Raw genomic sequence first — 13,797 nt, 5'->3', positions numbered from 1 at the left:
AAAACAGACATAGAAAAATACAGACTGAATTTCCTGGAAACCCCACATCATTCTTATAATCGGACTTTCTGCCTAACGAAGCAAGCCGAGTAGAAAGGGAGGAAGACAGGATAACTGCAACTCAACTTTGAAGAAGTCTTCTCTAAAGATTACAAATGTCTGCAAGAAGCCTCTCAACTTACTCTTATTAGATCCTAATTTAAGAACAAAATTAGGATACATATTTTTACTACTGATTTTTCTATCATTAGCAAAAGAGAACTCCTACTGCTGTTAACAAGTTACCATTTATTGCATCAGGATGAACAAACAGGAAATACAGTTCCTCAATTTTGGTAATTTTAATGTCACCTCTTCTGTATGGTCAGACAAGTACTTCTGCAGTACTCAGAAGAATACTTCACAGAAAACAAGCAACTTTGCTCCAGCTTTGATCATGAATCTGGTAGAGGATGGCGCTTCTGATTGGTTTTGATCAACCTGAATATTCTACTTTGGGTCAAACTGTTCAGAACAGGAAATGAACTCAGACAAGTACATCACGATCAAGTCATTGGATCTACAAAATGCTTTGGAAAGGAGTGTATTTTCCTTAAGGTTAAACCAGCCTCAATGCAATAAAAGTGTTACAGATTTTAAAATACAACCATGCCAGCAGCTTTAATTTTCCTTGACATATGTTGGCCAACTAAGACAGAAAATTTCCATTGTTTAAGGATCTAATATCCATCTTATTATCATCCAGGGGCAAAGAGGAGTTCTCAAATACTCTAGCAAAGAGACTTATCCACCTGGAGTAGTACAGTTATTATAAACCCACATACAGCAGTGAATCTGAACTCTCACCGTAGTTTGCAACAAACAGAAACACAATCAGGGTAAATTCAGATAGGGATACAGTCAGACTGGGAACTCTATTAGCTCCTATATATCACAAGTCTGTGTATGAACATTCGTCAGCTCATCTTTTGGATGGGCGATATGCCAATAATGGTATCTTCCACCAACAAGAAAACTGCAAAGCCCTTATCTATACGTCTATGTAATTTTAGCAAAATTCTTAGATACCTGCATTTGTAGAGAAAACTCCAAGAAATCTCTACGCTCCTAATAGCTGGTTATGTTCTGCTGTTCTTTATTTTTTTAATAATTTAATTTGTTATATCAAGAACCAGGGCTGCAGCAATGCAGATAATCAGGAAGACTTGTTATGCATGGCATCTGTTCTGAATGCTCTACAGACAATTTAAAAATCCTGCAGTAAGCAGCAGTCAGGAACTTGGAATTCCAATTCCACAGGCTTCAAAAAAGCTAAGGAAAAGAAGAAAAAATAACTATCACTTGTAATTTCACAACCATTTATTCTACAGCAAGTTTTTGGCATGATCCTGAGAATCTAAACACACAGCAGAGAGTAATGTCAGTCTGAAATTACAGTCTCTGTGATCTGAAAAGAAATGGAAAAAATTACATTAAGACTTGGACTAGGACTTGTTAGGTCTTGGAAGAATATCCAACATGGTACCAAACACACTTGCTGCTTCACATTCCCTTACTATGCCCATATTGTCACTATCGCCTCTTTCAGAGGTCGAGCAGAACCAGGAAACTTCTTCATGAACAGCAAAACAGCATTCTCACACTGCCTAATCTAACTTTACAAATTCATAGCATATTGTATTATTATTTAAAACCCAATTTGAGATATAGCATCTTTGCAGTATTTGTCTCTTCATTTATTTGCCTCCCACAGCTTGACCAACAGACTGGTTGCCAAACATCTGCCTCAAAACTGTAAGAAGATACCCAATGCCAAGAAAACAGGCAGAATAAAAGGCAAGAAGAATTTTAGCCAAGATGAGCAGGTAAATTCTGAGCTTCACAAAGGTTCTGAAACTACTCAGGAAAAATAAACTGAAAGCTCACTGCTATGGATTTTAAAAAGCTTATGGCAGGTTATATAAAGAAGAAGGAAACACTGTCATTTCTTTTTTTTTTTTTTTTTTTTTTTTTTTTTAATTTTACTACATAGGTTACTGTTTCTACAGAGGTTACCAGACAACAAATCTTTTTATCTTAATGCAATTTCTTGGGTAATGCACCATTAACTTTTTCTTTCAGGTTAGCAGACATAATCACACCTAAGTACCTCATATCTTCAAATATACATGTCCAAACTGATTTGCTCAAGCAGAAGGTATGGCATAGTGTCCAATCAAAGCTGAGAGTGAAAAAAATCTTGTTCTTCTATGCAAACATGTCAAAGAAAAGCAAGTAACCAATAACCAAATCCATCACCTTTATCTAGAAGATATCATACGAGGTCCCTACATAAGGCTTGGTAGTACTGCAGAGAACATTTTGCTTAAAAGCTCATAGCAAGCAGATAGCAGGCAGTCCAGGGATGAGTAGGAGCAAAAAAGTATGTAAGGTGCTTAGTCCAAGACAAAATCATTAGCTGACCAGCTGATTAAGTATGAAAAGATGATGAAAAATCTCCACTATGCAGCCCATTCAAAAAAACTTGATCTAGACAGTTATCAATGACAATATCAACTTTCAAAATAATGTCAAGAGGGCTTTGTTGCCACTTGATGCCTCTGGAAATAGTCTCTCAAAAGGCAATGCCTTCTTGTCAGAGGTATCTGGCAGTAGAATTTTTATATCACTGTAGTGAACCCCAAAATGTCCCAGAAAGTGTGAACACTTTTTTCTCATAAAAGGAAAAAGTAACAAAGGGTTCTTCAAAGCCAGTAAGCAAGAAAAAAGAATATCCATTACTCTTTCTACTGTACTCCATAATCTCTGATCTCTCCACTAAAACACTCATCATCAGAGAGGAAAAATTACTGAAATGTTGATAGTGCCAAATAAGTTAATTGAAAACGTTTATTTAAAATCATTGTAAGAAGCAGTGAATTCCATCTAATATACAGATTTATTCTTTAACAAGTATTTGGTATCTTGATAATATCAAAGATATCACATGATGCAATAGTTGCTATAGTAGCAATACTTCTTTAAACAAAAATCAGATAAAACAAAGACATAAAACATATAAATAGTAAACATAGATGTGATGCATCATATACATCCCCAATAGCAGAGAAAGGAGTAAAAAATAGATAGGGAGCTCAGCTATTCCTCATAGCTGCATCTGAAAAAAAGGTAATTGTATCACCAATATAACCTATCTAGGAGATAAGATACAGCTCAGAGAAGGAGATCTGCATAAGAAGAATAGAAGATGTTGAAAATAAGTCCAGGAGTGCCTAAGAATTCAAGTTCTAGGTCAGATTTGGGGGATGTTTCTTACTGAGCAAGAGAAAATTCTAGGTCTCGGGATTCTGAGGCAAAAGAGGAACTGAAGAGTTAAACTCAATCCCTTCTGTAGTACTACCAAACATCAGTGGGCAAAACTTTTTTCTTAGGCTTGTGTGTGAGTGAATTCTTTAAGTAACTAACTTCCCAAAGATTAGCACTGCATGTGATCTGCTAAAAAGACTGAGTCAAACAGGCAGACAGTTGTGGGGTTTGGAAGTGTAGTTGGTAGATGTCAGATGAGGGGAAAAACTCACCTGAAAATTTGAGAAAAGAGGTTAGTGGCTGAGTCACACACTAATATTCATTGGTAGCATCCTAAAATGCTGTAAGTATTTCTTATGCTGCATAATCCTGAACCAAAACAGCTTTATACACCTGTTTTTTGTAGCAGTAGAAAGTGGGTGGAAAAGAATGGAAAGACCCATCATTACACACTATAGCTGCAGTGGTTGCCATAAGTATGGAGCATTGACTTAACAAAAGCAGGACATATCGCTGAAACTGTCAAGTATACTTATACATATACAAGTATATGACAGTACAATCAGACACTTGTCTATACCAGATATTTTCAGAAATCTTTCCTTAGCAAGGTTTTTTAACACACGATGATTTCATGCAAAATGCTTACCGAAAGGTATTTCTGAACCTCCAGAAACAGCAAGCCAAAGGATACCAATTCAAATAGTTCTAGCTGATGTAGCTCAAACTTTAATTTCAATGCATAGTACCTCAGGTTTCATATAGAAGATGTTATACAGATGAACTTAACCCATATCTACAGTGATGAAACAACAGTAGATCTGGCCTAGGTACCATTCTGACCATTCCTTCCTATGCAGTAAAATCACATTTTACTGTAAATTCTATTTTTTAATACAAGAGCATTACTTCCTTCATGGATATTTTATCTACACTATATATTCTAGAACAAATATTTTTTCCAATTTAAGAGCACAAGAAAGATACGTCATATATATGACAACAGTCAGATCATGATAGCCTAACCAGGAGTGCGCACCATACCAAGCAGGTGGTCTTTGTCCTTCAAGAACAGCATAATTAGAATTGTTTTAATGATAGAATAACCGAAAGAAGCCATAACAAAATGAATCTTTGAATAACTCATACTGAGGCAAGTTAAATGTAACAAAAGCACCTGATATATAGCAACAACTGTAGTAACCCTGACCCATGACTATATAGCCTTAGTGACTAATAAAGTTGAAATCTCTACAAGTCAAGTTTCTCTTAAGACAACCAACCGATCCTGGGAAACTAAAAGATTCAACAGATGATCCTGATATAACAGAGGAGTAGGTTTATTTCAGCTTTCCCAAAAGGCCAAGGCTTAATCTATTTTAGTTGTCCTAGGTTTCACACCTCTCAGTCCTGATCATCATTTTCAAACCACTTGCTCACAAAAGCTATCCCACAGTAAGTACTAAAGTACTACAGAAGTCTTTCAAGAGTACTGGAGAGGTCAGGTAAGAAACATGTAAAGAGTGTTTTTTCTCTGTATGAAACACCTCTAATTTCTTAATATGTTTGCTCACTGAGCAGAGCTTTCCAGATGTGTATACCATATTTTGCAAGACAAGAGCTTATCTGCTATGATCCAAACAAGGCTGAAGGAAAACAGCTATAGCTGTGATGCTGTGCCTGTGAAAATAAGCTATATTATGCATATTCAGGTTCAACATTGACATAATACAGCTGTGGATTCTGTTTTGGTCTGGCTTTGTTCTCATTCTCACATATTTCCCAGAAGCAATCAGCCTGGTGACACTGGACGCAGCATAGACATGGTACCCAGCAAACCCATTATTCAGAGGTATTTTGATTTTTTGCTCTCTGAAGAGTGGATGCTATACTGGTTGCTGGTACTGTACTGTTTGCTGTGGATGTATCTGTCCAAATAAAAAATATATTTGGTTATCATTAAGTCTAGCATTCAGGAGACTTGATTTCAATTCCTCACTCAGCCACTGTCATCTTCATGGCAGTAATGAGTCCTAGTGCCATGGAAGAGAGGGTCTTCCATGAGGGCTCCATGGAGTAGTGAAGTCTGTGGGGAAGCATGTCAGTGACTTTGCACAGCGCCATGGCACTTTTCTCTTCAAGACCCCAAATTTCAGAAATGATTAATCAGAAAATTGAAGAAAGAGAGTGATACGGTGCTGCAACTGCTACTGTTATCATTGATGAATGTGAAGAGGAAGCCAGATAAGTGAAAATTAGGCAATATAAGTTCACTTGATAGTCATTCTTGTGTATTGTGCACCATATTTCATGTATCCTTCTTTAGATTGAATATTTATTTTTCATTTGCTCTTGAATACATACATTTTAAACTTTTTTTTCCTTGCTTGCTATTTACTTTTAGTTTAGAGGTATGCATGTCTTCTGTCAGTCAAATTAAGTCAATGAACAGTACCCTCAGACACAGCATGAAAGAAGTTAATTTCTTCACTTTGGAGTGAATCTTTTTTGACTAATGTACATTTAAAATAATTTGGGGATTTTAGTACTAGTTTTGGAAATAATTTGTTCCCTGAGGTTGTTGAAATTAATTACACTCTTAATTATTGGCATAATTTTAATTACTTATTGAAACAACTCCTGTAACTTAGCTGAGAAGTGTCTTTCCCTCTACTCTCCGAAACAGTCCATTCCAAAAAGTAGTACTTTAAGACATTGATAATTTCTTCTACCAAGTATTACCTTCTCAAATAGCTAAATTTGCCCTGTATTTAAGAAACATTTCAACAGAATCTAGTATTTTGTATCAAATCATTAGAGCACTGGGACAGTTCATTTTACTCACAAAGTATGAGTACTATAGAACAACAGAGTTGTTTCAGACCCTATTTTCTAAAGTAAAAATGCCAGCAAAGCAAACAATCTATTAACACTCTTGCATCAGAATTGTAGTAATGGGAATTTAGCTACAGAAAACACTACTAACTACTATACCGTATACAGCATTTTTTTAACTAAGGAAGTGTTCAGTTGGTAATTTATTTGAAGGAATGTGAAAGGTATATGAAGTATTTCTAGTTTTCAGAACACAAGTCAAAATTCTGTCTATAAGACCTATAGAGAGAAAGCTCTGAGATCAAACTACTGATTACTTCTACTGCTTAGAAATAAAATAAGCAGCAGATATAGCCATATTTTGTGTAGTTACAAAACATCTGTGATTGAGCAGTACTGCAGATTGTGGGTGCAGGTAAGTAGTGCAGCGGGAAGCCAACCTCACAATCCTATCTTACACAGACAGTTCCTCTGAAATAACCCCACTGGCTCTGGATTTGTATAGGCTATTTTAGAGTATTTCATTAATCAAATGCATGTTATCTGATACACAGTTTATATGCATGAAAATATGATGGTCACATGATAGGTGTTACCTAGCTCTGAAGTTTACTATAATCACACAGTAACATTACTGATTATTCCAAATAAAGACATATCACTAGAACGGTAATGAATCCAGTTAGGCTTTCTTTGAATGGATTTTGAAGACTGATTCCTGCTGTTCTGATCAGGGGTTTCATAGGAATTTATGCTGCACTTGCTTTGGTGCATGTTCAGATTCAACAAATTTTTCAAGCTGATTATGACACAATATGTAAGAGCAAAATCCTGCCAGTTTTCACTAGTGGTTGGGAGATTCACTGCTGAGTAAATAGCTTTATGAATTAGGAAGCTAATGAAATACATCAAGATAACTATCTATATAGCTTATTTGTTTAATAATAATTCTTTAAGACAACAATTTTCTCCTCCCACTCCCTTTTGCAGGACTGATTTTTGCCAAACATCTCCACAAAATTAGTCAGTTAACCATACTGTGAGACCAGGGGCATATAGGTATATTTGAAAACATATGTACCAGACTATATAACTTTTATTCTCTAATCTTCGTACACTACTCGTCTTAAATCAGAGCCAATCATGAAATCACTTTACTACACACATAGACACCTGAATAGCTTTACTTATGTAAGTAGTCACATCAAATTCAATGCAATTTCATACTCATTGGCATTTGCAGCTTCAGGACCCTAGATTTAATATTAAAGTCCACATCTCTGAATTTGCACAGCCTATGGCAAAATGAAAATGGAATTATGATTATTATTTTGGTAGGGCAGAGTTTTTCAAACCATTCCAAAATATGAATAGTAAAATCACTTCAAAAAATATACTTAAAAAGTTAAGATTTAAAAATATAGCACTCCAGAGTTATAAAGTGGCAAATTTATCTTCTGTGGCAATGACAAGAAAATGATGAGTTGTGGGAACAATGTGCCACAGAAGTTAGGGCATGGAACACAAAAGATGTGTACTGACAACCAGCTATCAGTTAGGTTTGATTTGGGTTACCTCTATTGTAGATTAAGTGTAAAGACAGTTAGAGTCTGGAAGGACTTACTAGCTGAGGGGCAATGCAATCTAAACATGGCAATTCTGTATCAAGGCTCTTCATGCCAACTGATTCGAGGGATTACTTGAGGAATCTAAGCTGGTTTCTAAAGAGCCACACAGTTCTAGAAATGGGCAGCACAATTAATTCGCCAGAAACAAAAGTGATGTATCGTGATGCAAACACCTACATGGATCTGCTGGAGATAGTCTGCATCCAGCAGCATCACTGCTGAGTAGATGAAGCAGTGCTAGACCTAAGTGACATCAGGAGTAAATTTCTGTACCAAATTCCTCTCTATATCCTATAGCACCTCATTTATCAGTGGTTTGGTGTTTTCTATTATCAGGGTATCCTAGCTCTTTATTTTTCAAATGGAAATTTGACCATAGGTTCATTTCAGTATATTGCGTAGACAAGTTGTCCATTTCTGCTGTAAAAGATAACAACTGTTGGAATCTCATTTGCTAAATGAGTAAAGTAGCTAAAAATGCTACTTAAGCCATTTGAGTGCATCCTGAGGTTGGTTTGGATTTTTGCATGAGACTTCTGCCAACTAAGTACAGTGATAGTACCACTTAAATAAACTTGCAGAAACTTCTGTTTTATAAATTTCAGTACAAAACCTATTACAGTTCTCACTATGTCTCATTTTACTTTTTACAAATTCAAAAACCTCCTCTCATAAGTGATAATAATTAATAGGGTGCTTTGAACTTCAGTGAAAGAAAAAATGTTGGGAGGCTTGCGGTAAGTAGCTTTCAAAAGCTTTGATTATTTGTCAAGGAAAGAACTCTTTGAAATACAGCTAGGAAATGGTAAACCATTAAGAAGTGGCAACCGGAATTTCCAATACATTCCTGTTTCTTTTTCTTTTTCTGAAATTATATCTTCTGGCTGAATAAAGCCTTCATTAGTATTTCTCAGGTCTCCTTATATGGCAAATTATGTAACAGAAATGCGATCAAAGCTACAAGCACCAAAAATATACTAGTAGCTCTTCTTCAGTGAATTCTTCTAGTGGAGATTGTTTCCATTACATAATTGAAAAAGTTGGAAATAAGTTGAATATCAGTCTAATGGTAACAGAGTATAATGATTATTTTTCTGCAGCAACTGCAGTTAACTTCCTTCTGTAAATCATTTCAATGAATACTTCAACTTAAGCAGTAAAAACTGAAGTAGTTAACAGTGTTACAGAGTACTTCAAATTTACTAACAAATTTTTCCCTAGTACCCCACGGACTTTTATTTGAATTACTTAAGTTTAAAATGTATCCATGCTGTCAGTCAGTTCTGGCAAATACATTTGTTGAACAAAACCTTTTAAATTTAAAAATACATCTTGCAGCATTTTATAAACAAGTAAGTAGCTCTTCATGATGCATGAACATCTACAAGCCCAGGTTCAGTACCCTCAGAGTTTTCCACTGACTTTTTTAATCTCTGTAAGGTGGTAGGAGGATGTAGTAGGCAGATCCCATTCATCACAAATACTGCAGCCCCTTTTCCCAGACACTGGAAGTCCACCATGCTTATAGGACAGCAAATGGCAAGGCTACATATTTGTGTAGTTTAGGAAAACAATATTGTTTTTATACATTTGAAATCCAAAAAGAATTCAAGAAAAAACAATTCATTTGAAGAAATTAAATTTGCCTAGAGGATCAGAAATATCAATGATGTTAAATATTATTTTAAAGAAGACAAGATTAAATAATATTTTACTGTAATTAGCTGGTTTCTCCAATGTTATATTTCCTCATGATAAAAGCAAGTGAATGAGAAATTCCAGTTTTCAAAAAGGCTTAAAGAAAAATCAGTTGGTGACTACAGAACCGATTGTCTTACTTAGTCAGGCTTTTAATACGCCACAGGAAAGAAAGCAGCATATTCTTGACATTAGAATGTGTTCATGCTACATGTAATTAAATATTTTTAAAAGAATAATGATTGTTTTAGAAAGAATAATCAGAAATTACCTTTTCAAAATAGTTTAAGTTCAGCACTATCACATTAAAATCAATTAGAAAACATTGCAGAATTTACATAATTAATCATTCAGTCGTCCACATGCAGATATCTGAAAGAATGATCTGGATCCATAAGTATTTTACAGTTTTAATTACTACTAAATTTTGGAGTGAGATTTCAGCATTCAGCAGTGGTTTAAAGCTGTGCTCACTAAAGCCAAGTTAGATCAACTCTAAATCAACTCTTTTGAAAACTCTAAACTTTTCAAAATTCTAACCATTTTATATGAAAAGAAATGTGACTTAACATGGCAATGCATTGTACCTATCATGACATGCAAACAAATATGAAAAAAATACTTATTCAGCTGAGAACACTTCATCTCGATACCAAGGATCTTTGGCTTAAAGATATTTATTTATATACCACTCAGTACTGGGAGGAAATGCGCTTTTTGCTTTCACTAGCATTTCAGTCAGTGAAACAAAAGAAATATTAATATGCACAAAATGACTGGCAATTGTGGAATAATACCTATTAGAATTGTCAATCCAGACTGATATACAGCTACCCCAGACAGAAAACTATTACAGAACTCAGGGGATAACCTGCACCTTTTGATCTGTCAGGCCTTTAGAAGCAAGTTGAATCAGTTCTGAAGAAACTTTTACTAAATCAGACATCTTACTATATCTTGTAGAAGTGTCAGACATCAAGATCAGATGAGCAGATCAGCAAGAATTCAAGCTAAGAAGCTCCTAAAAGTAACTAAAAAATCTTAATCACTTTCATTCTCCTGTAAACTCCATTTGTGAAGATTAGGATGCCTTTAACCTGGATGCCCAGTTTGAGAAATATAGCTCTCAGTCTGGGAACCCAAAAAAGGAAGTATTCAAAGCTACTGCGTATCACAGAAAGCTGGTCCTAATAATTTAGAGAAACCAGGAAGACTAAGGAGCCAACTGTAATGGGAAATTCATTAATCCAGGGCAAAGCAAGTTGACTTTGCAGACTCTTACCAAACATTAGAACATATAAACTGGCTTAATTTGTCAGCCCAGATGTCTGCCTAGGCCAGAGCAGATAGTAGCAGAAAATGAACTCTGCAGTAGACAGATGTGAGATAATCCACCTTCCACACTAAGCCTCAATCTCATTGCAAAACATAGATTGGCTTAAACCATGATATAGAAAATAATGCTGAGTACAACAAGCTAATACAAATTCTAAGAATTTAGAAGGACTGAAAACAACTGAGATGTATATATGTAAACACGGAGAAGAATGGCACTTAAATTTGTTGAAAAAAAATATTATTCAGTATCAAACAAGATTTAGGAAGAAACTTAGGAAGAAACGCTCTTAGAATCATCTTTTTATACCTGCATATTACAGTTTTTCTGACATCTTTCCCTGACACTGACCCTCTCAAAGACAGGATACTGAATTAAACCAGTAAAGAATGGTCTATAATGATAATCTCAGTGTTGCCATGAAACTTGGATAAGTGACTTTTAATCCCTGTACCTCAGTTTTCTCATTTGAAAATTAGAGATAAAAATCAATATTTCAAGATGGGAACATAAGATTTAGACATTATTTGTGTGCTCTGATCTAGGAATAAAAACAGTAAGTCATAATATAGTCATATTGGCTAAATCAATTTATATAGTTTGATAATGTTCAGTCCCACTGTAAAGTATTTATTCTCCCTGCATCCATACATAAAAGATTTAACTTGTGTGACATATGGGTTCCAGCAACAGATTACTGGATGTCCTGAAGACAGATCCAAGACTGATATATTGTAAAGACATAATAAGTAGCCAGAATACACCATGAACAAGAACATTCCCTAATCTCACTATGTGCATGTAAAACAGTGTCAGAAACCAAATTTTAGGGGAAAAAAAATCTTTTTTCAAGAGTCAACTTTCCAACCCCTTTCCTAAAAGTGGACCAAAATTCCAGGTTTGCTTCCCCCAGTTTTCACAAGCCTTACTGATCTCTGAAATGTTTGTGTCTTTTCCCTATCATTTTGGCTCTTTGCATTTTTTGTTTCTCATTTGGTTTCTCCAGAGTAAAAGGACCCACAAATTAAAGTTGCAAAATGGCCAGACAGGCATTGCAACATTTAAATAGAAGTGTATCAGGAACATGCAACAAAACGTGACTTCACCACAAGCTCAAGGAACCAACACATTTACGAAGAAATCACCAGAACTGCTAGCTGTAACAAGTAAATGTGAAAAAGTTCAGGACAAGGTTAAAAATAAAATGTCAACACTGTAACACTACAGGTTTAAACAATATGGCAGGAAATACAGTATAAAAATATTTTTAAACTAAGTCTAGATAAGTTTTTCTCTAAACCAGAAATCGTAGAAAGGTTTGTGTTGAAGAAAGTTTTGACAAAGACATAGGAATAGGTGGATGAAGTAGGTAGGAAAGCTGACAAAGTCAAATGGCCACCAGAGTTCATTTCCTGCTTCATGGGACAGTCAGAGCTGATATTTTTAGCTGATGTGTTTAGCATAGTGTTGCACCAAAGAACAGATGAAAACACCGTCTATTTCATGGGCAAGTATATAATAAGCTACATAGTGTGATTTCAGGGCTTCATACACAGCACACATCAAAACAGGGAAGTCAAGAGCCTCATGGCTGATCCATTTAGATATAGCCTGCGGTATTGATTTCCAGAGCACAACTGCATTTTACGTATTTATCACCATTTTTTAAACTTCAATGGTGCAAAAAAACAAAATCAGCTCTATACAAAATGCATCTTGATTATACATGCAGCCACTTCTGAGGCAGAGGACAGCACAGGCACAGCAGCCAACCCAGTGGGCTAGAGAAAGGAACTTTTGGTCAAGGACTCGGATAGTTTGTGTGTGGTGCTACGAGATACTAAATCTTCCCAAAGACCGTCATTATCTTAGCTTCTTCCTCAAGATGTTAGTGTCTCTAATTTTCATAAATTTGTTGAGGGGCTCTTGTTTCCATGTGGGGTGGAAAAGACCTCGATTTTGTTTTATTACAACAGGAAAGACGCCCGTAGCTCGTCATTCATGAGGAAATACTGAATTTCAGTTTCGCCCGCCAACTTTTCTTCATGGTGCACAGTCAGAGTCGTGGTCAGCGCCTCGTGGACAGGGGGAGCAGCATGCGGGATCCGCACTAAGGAGACCCTCACAGAGCAACGCTCGTGAGGGGAGCACAAGGCCTCTCCGGCGCATCCAGGCGCTGGGCACGGGGCCGGGGAACACCTGCGGGTCAACCCTCCAGCCACCAGCTGATCCCGGGCTCTTGCGCGAGGGGGATTCCTGCCCGCCACGGTTTTGCCTGGCTTCTCGCCACCCGCCCCGGTGCGCAGAGGGGCTCCCGCTCCCTCCTGCCTCCCCGCCACGGGCCCACCCGCCCCTTCCGCCAGGCCCCACGCGCCTGGGCACTCTCCCCCCTCTCCCCTAGCTCCCCCCCGGCTCCTTGCCTCCTCTCCCCCCCCCCAAGGAAGATGCTCCCTGTCTCCCCAGGGCCGGGGCCGCAGCGGCGACCCCCGCGGCGGCGACCCCCGCGGCGGCGCCGGGGCAGCGCCCCACCTCGGCACCGGCACCCGCCTCGGCGCCGCCAGCCCCCCGCGGGGCGCAGGGCCCCGGCCCCGCACGGGGGGTACTAAATCCCTCCGCTGCCAGCCGCCCCCCGCGGGAGAAGGGGGTCTCGCCCCCCGCCCGCCGCCCCCCGCCCCGGGCCGCTGCGGCTGGCACTGACCCGTCTCTGCCGTCCGGCTCCTCTCCGCCATATTTGTTGTCATCCCCCCCCCGCCGCCCCCCCAACGGAGGGAGACGCTGCCGGGGCGTCGCCATAGCAACACACGTCACCGCCAGGGGATCCCAAGCTCCCGCCGCGGCGCCGCCCCCGCAGCGCCCCGCCGCGCCCCCCGCCCCGCTCGCTCCCTCCCTCCCCCCCTCCCCGCCGCCGAGCCGGGGCGCGGGGGGCGCGGGCTCCGCGCCCGCCCCAGCCCCGGGGCGCCCGGCCGCAGCGCAGCGCAGCGCAGCGCAGGAGCC

The 13,797-nt window shown here is 38.4% G+C and overlaps 1 protein-coding gene across 2 annotated transcripts in view; it reads right to left on the bottom strand.

Moving 5' to 3' along the window:
- BEND5 (BEN domain containing 5) overlaps window positions 1–13,573 on the bottom strand; it is a 592,354-nt gene extending 578,781 nt beyond the window's left edge. For both annotated transcript variants that reach the window (XM_062581158.1, XM_062581159.1), the window contains exon 1: window positions 13,502–13,573. In XM_062581158.1, coding sequence (XP_062437142.1) covers window positions 13,502–13,544 — 43 coding nt within the window. In that variant the 5' untranslated portion in view covers window positions 13,545–13,573. The remainder of the gene's footprint in view (window positions 1–13,501) is intronic.
- Between the last annotated feature and the right edge of the window lie 224 nt (window positions 13,574–13,797).

Source organism: Rhea pennata, chromosome 8 (assembly GCF_028389875.1).
Source record: "Rhea pennata isolate bPtePen1 chromosome 8, bPtePen1.pri, whole genome shotgun sequence".
Taxonomy (NCBI): Eukaryota; Metazoa; Chordata; class Aves; order Rheiformes; family Rheidae; genus Rhea; species Rhea pennata.
The sequence above is the reverse complement of the archived record's forward strand: the minus strand, read 5'-3'. Positions and strand labels throughout refer to the sequence as shown.